Below are 13,089 nucleotides of genomic sequence, written 5' to 3'. Positions count from 1 at the left end.
ATGATTCATGGACCTATAACTCTTTATATATGCTCTACTTGTCCTATTTCAGTTACTTAGAAGCTTCTATCTCCCATGGATGGTTGTAATAATTCTAGTTGGGGTATCAATGAATAACAAAGAATCTGAAGAACGTCTAAGTCATGGTAAGCCATCGTGTAGAGAAGAATGGAATTCAACCATGTTTAGTCCAAGCTATGGCTTCTATAATTGTTGATTTCATTTATCGTGACGAGTTTCAAACTTATGTTGTTATAATGGCTGGGAACTACATACTTCAAGTGATGGAAACAAAAAGTTCTTTGAACATGAGAACTAAGAAGCTCAACTGGAATCCACTTGTATCTTGTTTCTGATTGTGTACAATTTTATACGATTGATTGTGGTCACAATGTGATAATTGTTTTGACAACATCCGACTTCTGTTAACAATGGAAAGCAGTGTATATGGGTTAGCCTAGCAATTCCCAGTCAGATGGAAATTTGCTCTACTCGGTTGAACACAAGCTTCCGACAAAATCTATTGAAGAAATTGATATTCTAAAATGGGACACTAAGTATGGGATACAATATGGCTATAGGACAGAATAGTCAAGCATTATGCTTCCTTGAGCATGGGATCAAACTGGACTTGTACAGATGACTATAGAAGCATTGGAACCTGCTGTGATGGGAAGAAAATTCAAAAAGTCATTGAGCAAACTTAAAGCAATGAAAGTTAGGGAAGAAACCATAAGTACCAGCTTGTAATTCTCATCTTTAGTAATCAGTGAGTGAGTGATTCTGTAAAGAGACCCTAAACTCTCAAAATTTGGGGAGTATTGATAGATACCTAAGTAGGATAGGGAACCCATACTACTCAATGTAGGACTTGATATCCCATACTACCAAGTCTCTATCATGTTCTCTTTCACTTTCTTTTTCTTGCAGATGCAGTTCTTTGCCCTCCCTCTCTCCCAAATCCTTTGGGTAGTTTAAAAATTTTCAAATTCAAAGACAATGAAAAGGAGATGAGAAATGAAAATGGGAATAGAACGAAAGGGTTAGTGTGGCTGATATTTCATATAACTAGGGTGTAGAAGGAATTTAAAATTATAGAATAATTATAATAAAATATGAATCCAAATGATTGATTCGGCTAAAATCTAAATCCCCCTACATCCGAATGCAGTATTAGGTAATTAAAGTTAGTTGAAACAATAGTACCATTTAAATAAATCTTAGTAGACCTTGTGTGTTCACAAGTCATTATAAAGACTAAAGGCACTGCCACTGCTTAAGTCTAACACTTCAATAACAAACTACTGAGACACAAACGATACCCCTATTAACAAGTCATAGTCAATTTCAAGGTCATGCAATTCAATAGCATGATTGAATCAAGTGGGGAGGGCAAACAGAGCATGCCAATCATAGAAGAACAACACAGTCAAACATATAGAAGCAAAGACAACCCTAAATTTTAATTGCAAATGTAACTTCTGGAAACAAGTACATAATAGTGTAAACTTTAAAAAACAAAGAGAAGGGGAGAAAAATTATACAACCTTTTTTGTCAAAGTGCCCGGACATGAAGAGTGCTTTCTTATATTCCTAAACAGTGCTTTATCATCAGAAGTATAATTGTCCACAGAAAGTCCCAAGTCATGCAATTCTGCAAGTGAGTGACGATAGAGAAGACGTAGTTTTACAGTTTTACACTCACAAAGATGTTCCCAGTGCTGCAAAAGAGAGACATCAATATTCAATTCACTGAAAAATCAGCATTCCTATGGAACAAATCCAACACTATTCAGATCCAAGAAACCTAAACATGTTAAACTGGCCTTCAAATATTGTAATATATGAATTCCTAATTCCGAATGACAAGGTCATTGACTGGGAATTCAATATCTACAAGAAGAAAACCAAATCAGAAGAACTGAGTCGGAATTCAAAATGTATCAACAGGAAAATGCAGGATGCATTGCTGGAAACACCTGTCTTGTTCCATTTTCTTCTTTGCATAATACAAGGAGTACAAATTCTTATTGTTGTTCGTCTTCCTTTTGTTTTAATTAGTTCATATTTATTTCATCTTTTAATTCAAAGTCCAAATATTGATTTGCATGATACAAGGATGTTTGGCGTCTTGATAAGACCTGCATTTGTTCAACCAGCCTTTGAGATTTCTTGGCTATTAATCTCGTCTTGGGAGGCAAAAGGAGCTTAAAGTTCAAAGACAAGGTCCTATCTTTGATAGTTAGTAGTGTCTTTGGTTAGAACCAAATGCTAGAATAGTTAAGCAATATCTTCCCCTGCAGTTTTTGGTTTTTGGGTTTCTTTGTCCTCCATGTGGGGTACAGCTTATGGTTTGTTCACATATCCCTTTAGAAAACTTTTATGCTGAAGAGTAAGGGTTGTTACTTTTCATTATTTTTCCTTCTGTTTGAGGAGGACCTCTTGTCCTTTATTCATGTACTCTGTTCTGCAGTTCTCTCTTCTCATTAACAAATTTCTTTTCTATCTAAAAAATGTGGCTGGATATTTAACCTCACATTCTAGTTTCCCAAGTTGCTTCCTCAAACCCAAGACAATAATAGCGATCCCCCAATTTGATGGGTGATATTCAAACCTGTTACTGAATTAGAACTCATAAAATGATCATAAAACAGGAAAAAATCCACAAATTATACTGCACCCAACGACATAGAAATTAATAAAAAACCCCCAGTTTTTTTTTGGACCCATGTAGATATCTGTGATGATAAAAGTACTAAGAATTTTTTAGTGAGTTTACATCAATGGAGCAGTGCACTATGCTTACAATATTTCCTCCATTCAAGGGTTTTGAAACTGTTGAAATGCATAACTTAACCGAGAATAATTAACTTTGAACTTGCATAAATAAGACACAGGTCTAGTTTAACTTTTCTTCTTGAATTTGACATTCATGAAATGGTAAAAGATAAAAGATCATGGTAAGCAAACTCATTTTCAGTAGAGGAAATAATTTATTTACCTCCAGACATACAAAAGAAGATGGCCTGCAGCTGCACACAACAGCTGAAAGATATAGATATTGCTGGCAAATAATGCATGACGGATCCTACAAAAGACAACAGTAATAACAATTACAATGGATGAAGTTATAAACACATGTGTTGCCATCGGTTTAAACAGACCATACCTCTTCAGTTCCTACATATTGAGGATATTGCCGAGAAGCCATGCAAGATGATTTGACAATACCATTTTTCCAGAGTTTTTCTCTCCATGATTTCTCTTTATCATATATGCGAAGCAATTCTTTCTTCAAATAAGGAGATGCTCTGGTATCAATGTCACTGTACTGAGCACGATAAGACAATCAAACAAGAAGTTTTAGATTGCTAAAAAGCTTGAGATTTGACAAACCAACCAACAATTTGTCCAAAGAAAAAAAGACAAACCAACCAACAAACAAAATCAAATAAAATTTAATATTATAAAGATAAAATAGAAAAACCAATACAAGAATTCTTTATTTCTTCAAAAAATATGAAGAAGAAAAGATCGTAAACCAAAAATTCAAAATAGTGGTGCAATACAGCGTAAAACTAAAACCCCAATAGCAATTAAGAAAATAGGCTAATGGCAACAATGTGTTTCCTCTACAAAGGGGGTCCTAACAATATACCTGAATTTCCCCTTCCTCACCACCATTTATGTAACAGAAACAGCAAGCGCCACACTGCATTATAGAATAAACTGACAGGATACATTGCTATGATAAATTTTTTATCATGTTAAATTAAAGATACCAATATTATTCTCCTTTTGATAACTTACAATATCATCTAAGGCCATCAATTGGGCTAGATGCATAAATTTTTAAAATCAATCATTCTAAAGTCAGTGGCATAAAAATAATAAAACACAGACATACATGAAGTTCATAACCTTACCTACAAGAAAATACCCAACAAATTAAAATTAAGGGGGAAGGGGGAAAAAGAGGAGGCATTAATCAGCTAAAATCCAAAACTGAACAATTGAAAATAGAACAACAGGCAAAGAGTAGATAAGATATCATCAGGAAATAATAGCTCTTCACATAACCCAATACAGGATCATCAATTATGAATACACTGTTTGATAATTAAAGAAAAAAAGAATACATTTGGAGGTAGCAAAAACCAACATTCAGAAGGTCTCTTCTTAAAGGTTCTATTAACATGGCATTCTGCAACTGAAAATAGTTGCTAATGAGGAAAAAGCTTTACTCGCTCAAACACAAATATCTCAAGCTCATGCATAGAAAACAAAATATTGTGGTCATGAGAGCAGAAAAAAATTGCACACTTCAAAATAACAGGCTTTACATTCCTAACGAATAAACTATTATTTCAAAACACACAAGATATCAGAAAATGTTTAAACCTGGGCGACTACACAAAGAAGCTCCTCATGAGACAAGACAGCAGCTTTGTGATATCGCTGGTAGAGATCAGCTCCAAATGCACCATAAGGTAGCCAGTCAGCAGGGGCAAAATTAACTGCCTCTGCACAATTTAAACCTGAAAATGCAACCAACCTGGTATGTTATTCCACAATACAAGACATGATGTACATTAGATTGTGTATAAGTTGGTCACCAAGGATCAGGGACATAACACTATACCAAGATTAAAACCGCCATGGTAAGATCTGGGAAAGGTAATGACAAAATTCCCAGGCTCCTGACAAGTATCAAGAATGAAAAGAATCATAACAAAGGTTCAATATACATGAAGAGAATACAATGAACATTAAAACCAATAGTGCTGCTGTTATGTTTCTGAGCAAACATGCTGTTATGTAATAAATAAATAAATCAATCAATAAATAATATTAGTTAAAGGGATTAATAGGTAGTTAGGATAGTTACTTAGGGGTGTCAGGTATAGGCTATAAAAGGGCACCCAAAGGACCGTTGTAATCAGTTTTGGAAATAATAGACTTGAGTTCCCTATTTCTATCTTCCTCTCCAGTCTCTTTCTCTCTCTATTTCCTCTCTTTCCTTCCTTTTTCTCTAATTATTATGCATCAGTGGTATCAAAGCCACTCCCTCCTCAAACCAGAGGGGAGGGCTCTGAAATCAATGGGGCAACTAGCAGATGATATTCAAGAAGCATTCCTCCAGTTGTCAAGACAATTAACCTGATATCCAAGGTCAATTGCAGAAGATAGAGAGGATGTTATGCTCCCAAGAATGCATAAGTTGGTCAAGTAGCAAGGTTGTGTGGCCAAGTACAATTATGCTTTCGACACCATCACCAGCAACTACATGTTTTCTAAAGGCGATTTGATTGATATGTATGTGGTGGGCCTTCAAGAAGAAATAGTAGAAGGGTATGGCTTTTCAAACCCATCACCCTAAATGATGCCAAAAGTTTTGCACAGAGACAAGAGAACTTCTTATGGTGGAACATTAAGCGCCAATCAATTGGACAATGGGATGGGGCCAAGAATGTTGAAGGTGGGTTTGGTTCAATCATCTCTGTGACAGACCCAAGAGAGTTCAAAACTGAGCAAGAAAAATAGAGGGTCTTGTTCATTCACATCCCAAGAAGTATGTGACAAGGTTCAACAATCCTTAGTGCATGATGCTAACATCGCGAAAGGGCTCCAGTGTATTCTAGACATTGAGCAAGGTAATTTCAAGGAGACCCAAGGAAGGCCGACGTCATCCGTATCAGCTAGAGGGGTCATCGCCGTCACTTAGCCTTTGCACCTTGAAGCTGATATAAGTTGAGTTGTTCAAGAAGTTTTGAAATAGCAATTCAGTCAAGTTGCAGAGTTTTTCTCATCCTAGGTCCCTCGTGATCATAGGCTTTTAACCTTATCTACTCTTGGTTTTCCAAAGTCACTGCAGCTGTCTCCTTGGTTTCATCTATCATGGCCTCTGCATACTTCCTTAGCATTGTCTGTCTTCATTTCTTCATCACTGTCTCTATTTCATTTGCACAGCCAAAAGTCTCTGCAAAGTCAGGGCTGTGTTCGAGCTCCAAGAAAGAGAGAGAAGTTTGCAAGAATGAGAAATGCAGAAGTTTTCGACAAAGAAAGAAAGTTTCTTGTTTTTTCTGCTCAGAGAATCACATGGGTGCATGTTTTAGGTGTTGACATGGTTGGTTAATGTGGTGGTAGTATGATATTCTTAAGTCTAGAAGGGAAAAAAAAAGGAGGAATAGCCAGAATCTGTACTGGGTCAGACCTAAAAGGCCCAATAACTGACCTAATACCTACTGTCTACTGGATTCATGTGCCTATGGACGTATCTCATATGCTTTAACTTTAAATAAGGCCAGAGAGACCTATAGTCAATTTACTTGTCTTCTTCAAGGTTACAATTGAGTTTTCTGAGGATTTTTTTTGTACTTGACCCTTGAGGGCAAGGGTCTTCTGGGAAGGGAGTATTGTTATGTAATAAATAAATAAATAATATTAGTTAAAGGGGTTAATAGGTAGTTAGGATAGCTACTTAGGGGTGTCAGGTATAGGCTATAAAAGAGCATCAAAAGGACCGTTGTAATCAGTTTTGGAAATAATAGACTTGAGTTCCCAAATTCTATCTTCCTCTCTAATCTCTTTCTCTCTCTGTTTCCTCTATTTCCTCTCTTTCCTTCCCTTTTCTCTAATTATTATGCATCACATGCATAGAAGGTAATTATAATGCAAAGCTACTATCATAACTCAAACAGTCAAATTACTTTCATATGGACAAAGTCAGGACAACATGTGAACTAGAAACAAAATGGATCTTCAATGATGTCTATTTCCATCTACTACACAAACTTTGGAGTGCTCATTATATGTTCCTATTTTACGATTTACAACAACTAAACCACTTGTGCTCTAATTTAATAGCTTCCACAAAACCCTGCACTTTCAATAAAAAACACAAACGCAAAACTGTAATATGACAAGGCCATATGAAACCTGAATTATGCTGTAGACTGGAACTCCATTTTTTTGCAAAACAGATGGGTTTAACATTGTTACAAGCTGAAAAAGCAGATCTGGTTGTGCATCAAAAAGATCAGGAAGACTGCTTCTCATCACCTACAACAAAGTGGACCATTTTATGGAGAGCCATGTTTGAGAATCAAAACAGAAAGTAAATTGCCAGAACAAACTAAAAATTAAGGAAGCTATAGTTAATAAAAAAGAAGAGGAAAAATGCAGACCAGGTAATAATCAACTGATAGTGGAAATCAACTTCAGCGGGTAACATTTGATAGAAAAGCAATAGTAGATATAACTAAAAGCCTTAAGTGAACCTATTTTGCACATGCATACCAGTGGCAGAGTTGGTATTCATTTATTTTTGCGCATGTGTGTGGATTTTTTTTTTTCTAGACAGGCACGTACTATATAGTGTGAGACATAGTTTGCATTCTGTTATGACATGTGTCAAATGTATATTATTTGTGGGTGATAACAAAATCTATTATATATTCACACACACACCAGGGATTGTCCCATATTGAGCATCTTGACTACTCCCCTCGTTTTTTCTAGTATATTCAGTTGTGTTCCTGTGCCTTTGGTTTGACTGGTAGGATACACAATAGCAAGGAAGGAAAACACCAAAAGAAAACAGAAGTTGAAAAATATAAAGCAAGTATTAGATGTCATTTTGCCCTCCATGCCTTTTTTTCACCTCATCAAGTAAGGATTTTAATACAAAATGAGCCTTATCCCATTAAGTAGTCCTGTCAATCCATTGGAAATGTTCACACATCTCAAAATTTATTTGTATAAATAATAACAGCCTCATAATTTATTTGTTAAAGCAATTTGCTACAAATACGACATATGATGTAAGGTGGTTATACATTTAAATAAATATATCTTGTGATATGTACTCACTTGCGATGCAAAACCCTCCGCCCCAAAGCTAGCTACTAAGAGAAGGAAACAAGCCCACTTAAATACCCTAGACAGTATCTCATACTACTCAATGTGAAGGACTTGGCATCCCATACAACCTAAATCTCCACCAATTGCTCCCCTTGGAGAGTCGATGTCTCAATGGCTACAATCCATGACTCTTCACTCAATGAAACCTCACTCAATTTCCTTGCCAATCAAAACCCTCCAACGACCAAGACTCTTCATGATAGGATATAGAATTAATTAGATTTAAAATTTAAGATTCTTATTTTCTTAGAATGATCTTAGAATTTGATTTGAATAAATGTAATCTTTTAGATTACTAAGTTATCTTTTAAATTATTTTAGAGTATTTGCATTTAATTATTAGAATTTATATTGAATAAGAATTGTTATTACCTTGCCTCTCCTCTGAATTTCCCTTTTCCCTTATCTTCTCCCTTTCCCTTATCTTCTCCCTTTCCCCTCCCTCGTTTTGCATCAATTAGTATTAGAGTCTAGTTCCCACCTCATTTCTACTAACAAACTTTCCCTAAAAGATCTTCTTAAAGCCATATCACTTTAACTACTCACAAGACACAAGATTTTACATATTCAACTCATTGTCAAAAGCTAGATTGTCCATATCCACCAATCAAATCTTCAAACCACCATCATCGTTGTGTCCCGCCTTAAAACGCTATCTATCTATCAAAGATCATTACTAGATGTTGCTCCACATGCCATCACATGCTGACCACGGAATCTCCTATTCACATCTTGCTTCCCTAGAGCAATCATCAATTGTACTCTCTAGATGAGAGTTTCTTCAAAATGGGGAAAAATGATGGGATACAAATTAATTAGATTTAAGATTTTTACTCTATTAGAATGATCTTAGGATTTGACATGAAAAATGTAATCTTTTAGATTATTAGGTTATCTTTTAAATTACTTTAGAATATTTGCATTTAATTATTAGGATTTATGGAATATTCTGCTTTTAATACATTATTTCTAGGGTTAGGTTGAAAGCTATAAATAGCACCTCAACTCATTTGCTTCATTACCTTGTCTCTCCTCAAAATTTCTCTTTCCTCTATATTCTCTTTACTCTCTTTGTCTACTCTTTTCTCTTATATTTTCCCTCTTCCCTTCCCCGTTCTGCATCACTTTGTAGTTATCCCTTTCCAAAACTATCACCAATGAACTCGAATGCCAATTGGTATGTGTTTAAGTGGGATGGGAAACCAACTATCTCATGAACATCTATTTCAAGGGATGCCTGAAAATTGTATAATTTTTCTTCATGGAGAAAATAATATAATAAAAACATCATAAGAATCCAAGACCTACCTTCTCAAAAGCACCGGCTTCACTACCAGGAACACTGTACCAGCATTTTGGCTCTCCCCTAGAACATCAAAGAAATCAGATCCAAATTCAGAAGGGGAAAAATCAAAAGAGACATGTTGTACTTTAAATTATTAATATTGACCCTATGAAAGAAACATATGGTAGTCACTAGATATTGGTCATGAGAGTTGCATCAACTATTAATCAAGCATGCAAGTAACATTAAATTCTTCACTGTGCAAATTGATGCTGTGAGGCACATTTGAACCTTTATGAACATAAAGGCCTCCCAATTGGGTGTCCAGACCTTTATAGAAGTTGCAAATATAAAATGCACATCGTGTCAAGCATTGAAAACCGATATTCACATCAAATTGTAGAAACAGTCCCAAACACAAAATTAAAGAAGATGCCACGCAATACTCCTATTAAAGAGCAATTTCCATAAGAAACCAGAATCTATTTGTGTAATGAACCTAAAGAACTACAAGTTTTTGTTGACTGCCAATGATAAGGATACAAAAATCAAAGTAATTTGCTCCTTGTTACTCATAATAACTCAAAAATAAAACTTACAAGATTTGTCAGAAAGCTACAATCATTTGCCTCCTATAAGCATTCCACTTTCCAATCCCTCAACGGTTAAAGAAACAAGTTAACCACAAAAAGACATAGACACATATGGAAAGGATATTCTTAAGAAAATCATTAGAATGAAATAAGATAACACAACAAGAAGAAAAAGAAGAAACCTTATCCCACTAGATGGAATCGGCTACATAAATTGTATGATACCATTATACTCTATCACTTACCAAGCTTTTAGGAATGTTATTGACTAAGAAATCTTGGTCAACAAATTCCATAAGTGTTTTATTTTTTTTTTTTTTTTTTGCCTTCCTCTACCCCTCTTAACAGAACAAAATAAGATAATATATAAATTAAATGCCATGCATTTGACAAGAAAGATGATATCAAGTTTATCTAAAATCAAATTAATGAATCACTGCAAATAATTCTTTGGCAGAGCTAAATGTTTTTTTCATTGATTAAGCAATATACGAGTCTTAATCCCCCAATGAAAATAACAGTAACAATGAGACTTTTCACTGCCCTAATGCCATATAACTATAGATGTTCCAACTTATAAGCATTCTTTCATTTGCATTGCAACATCTTTAAAGATGTTGAGAGATGAATTTCACACAAGGCAAATGAAAAGGGTTTCTGAAACAATAACCCCCTTCCATGCACATCCCCACTCTCCATTATATTATACTGCCCCAATTTCTCTTCTAAGAATCCCTCACTTTTTTACATGTTACCAATTCTCCCACTACTATCAACATTTCCAACTAATGTTGCCCACTAAAAAATTCTCCACTCATGCTGGGCAGCATTAATGGTCTCAGTTTTACTGTTTTAGGTATAAACAGATCAGAACTTAACTTGGAAAATTAGTAGAATATTTTGCTCAAGAATAGATTAGTTTGATGCCTTTGGCAGAGTACTCCATGCCCTACAGACCAATTAGTAGAGTTGTGTGTGTTTTGTGAAGAAAATAAAAAGAGTTGTGGGTTTAAGATTCTTGCATTCATCTCTGTAATATGAGTTACTATTCTATTTTCTATATTTGCTTGTGTGAGTTTGGGGTTCTCTTAGTTTCATGCATAGAAGCAACATGACTGCTCGTGGAAGTAGAATTTCACAAAGTACTTTTTACATTCAAACATAAAAAGGAATTTCTATGTATAGATTGCTCATTTGGACTTCTTTCAATCATTGAGAAAGGCTGCTTAATATGCATTTTACATTTGTTTTGACCCTATATTGTTGTATTGATTCAATAACAATAAGTGATACATTATTTTGACCTGGAACTTTACGTGATGCATTTCAAGTATACAAAAGCAGCTGATCAATTTGATATTATTATATCTTCCCCTATAGAATCAAATGCAAGATCTTATTATCATGTCATCATATACTTGACAAGCATGCTTCATCTTTCACCAGGGATAGCAAGTCTATAGTAACTTGAACTAGTTAAATCCTATATCTAAACACAGGAAAAAGTTTCATATTTATAGACATAACATAATTTAGTTTTCCTCTGCTAGAAAATCAAACAACAATTATATGAGATAAAGTTAAAAGGAAAACAACAGTAAAAGAAACTGCAGCATACCAGTGTAGATAATTTATTGAGTAAAAGCAATGATCCTCAAAATGCCAGCAAAAGGATGAGAATAGCATCCCAATATACAGCCAGGGTACCATCACCCCCGTGATATTATGATGAACAGCTCGAAGCATTGACCCTTTCAATTTAGGCAAATTGTTAAGATTCCATGGGTTAGAAGAGTACTCATCCCATAATTTTGAATCAATTGGCTCTGGTTTCTGATCAGTTGAGCGTGGAAAACCACTTCCAAAGACAGATGTATCCAAATCACTTCCATACATAACCTCAACTTCACCAACCAATCCCTCTACAATTTCCCAAAATTTCTTCTCTATCTGCACCCTAGAAACAGGTCCTGGTCCAAACCATCTCCTCCTTGACCGATCAGCCACACGTCTAAAGGCTTCCAAAGTGTATTGCTTACCAGGCACAAAACCAAAGCTGTCTCTGTCAGAATTCAAGCAATTAAAGCAATACCAGTTTCCTGGAGGAATTTGCTTCAAGGGTGGAGACAGACAATATATATGCCAGCCCTTGTCACACCTATCACACAAAAGCATTACGTCCCCATGCAAACCACTTCTACATTGCTCACAAATCTGGTCATGTTCTTCCTCCTGCACTTTACAATCCTTAACTTTCAAACAATCAACACTTCTTCTTATCCTCTTGGATCCTGAAGATCGAATGCCATGATCACTTTGTTCATCCTCAAGCATGCCTTTCTTGCCTGTCTCTTGATTCAGCCGACTATAGAAATTCTCATAATCATACAAATGTTCAGAGTACAACTGAGATAGGACGTGCTTTGCACAGTCGGTAATTTTTCTACTTGGCCCTACAAACCGTGAAACATCCCCCCATTTCTTTTCCTTCACAACCTTATCATATCCACCATATCTCTTAACAGCATTAAACAGTTTGCACAAGTCCAGTTCTTCCCCTTCAAATACAATTTTCTTCCTTGACTTTTTACCGCATTGATCCTCTAAAAACCTAGAGTACTCCAACTCAAAAGTCTTGGAGTCACAAGCTGCAGGACGAGCCTGTAACTTGTGAATTTCCTGTGTTTTAGTGGGGAAAGTAAAAAAATCTAGATCCAAAGCAAATGGGGGTTTCCAACTCTTTGGTGGTACAATCTTACAAATTCCATATGGCTCAGCCTCAGGTCTAATCTTATAAATATATTCCAACGGGTCTCTGAACTCATCCTCGGTGGGAAAATATACAGGTCCTGACGGTATACTCACTGACCCAGACGATGAAACACTGAGACTCTGTCCTGCTACACCTTTTTCCACAGCCCTAGGTCTACCTTTCCCCATTTGAATCACCCCGAATTCATAACTCAATATAGCATGCACGGAAAAACTCACACTTTCGAGGACCTGAAACTTACATTCACAGAGAAGGAGACCATGGAAGAATTTCGAGGGAAGATTTAGTTGGAAAGGCGTCACAGTAATTGGATTTTATATTAATTGAAAGAAATCACCAAATTTCCCATTTGTCGCATGTTCTATCGGGTCGGATTCTAATACCCGAATAAATAGCCATGTTTTTCGTCGTTTTCCTCAATTTTTTGGTTCTTTTTCGAAAAATGCACGCTTGAGCCTTGAGCCCGCTGGGGCGGTTGTACATTAATATGTTTGCTTTTTGGACGTTGGACAGCG

At 35.7% G+C, this 13,089-nt stretch overlaps 1 protein-coding gene across 1 annotated transcript in view; it reads right to left on the bottom strand.

The window, feature by feature from the left end:
* The window catches only part of LOC129295536 (lysine-specific demethylase JMJ17-like), a 31,496-nt gene extending 18,626 nt beyond the window's left edge, over positions 1 to 12,870 (bottom strand). Inside the window, 8 exon segments of the mRNA XM_054934059.1 lie at positions 1,548 to 1,721; positions 3,002 to 3,088; positions 3,170 to 3,331; positions 4,402 to 4,538; positions 4,643 to 4,700; positions 6,940 to 7,062; positions 9,232 to 9,289; positions 11,420 to 12,870. Of these exon segments, the coding sequence (XP_054790034.1) occupies positions 1,548 to 1,721; positions 3,002 to 3,088; positions 3,170 to 3,331; positions 4,402 to 4,538; positions 4,643 to 4,700; positions 6,940 to 7,062; positions 9,232 to 9,289; positions 11,420 to 12,741 (2,121 nt within the window). The 5' untranslated portion in view covers positions 12,742 to 12,870.
* Between the last annotated feature and the right edge of the window lie 219 nt (positions 12,871 to 13,089).

This window comes from Prosopis cineraria, unplaced genomic scaffold (genome assembly GCF_029017545.1).
Source record: "Prosopis cineraria cultivar Desert tree isolate PC_DT_omini unplaced genomic scaffold, ASM2901754v1 PC138, whole genome shotgun sequence".
NCBI classification, from domain to species: Eukaryota; Viridiplantae; Streptophyta; class Magnoliopsida; order Fabales; family Fabaceae; genus Prosopis; species Prosopis cineraria.
Note: the sequence above shows the minus strand (reverse complement) of the source record. Positions and strands in the feature narration are given on the sequence as shown.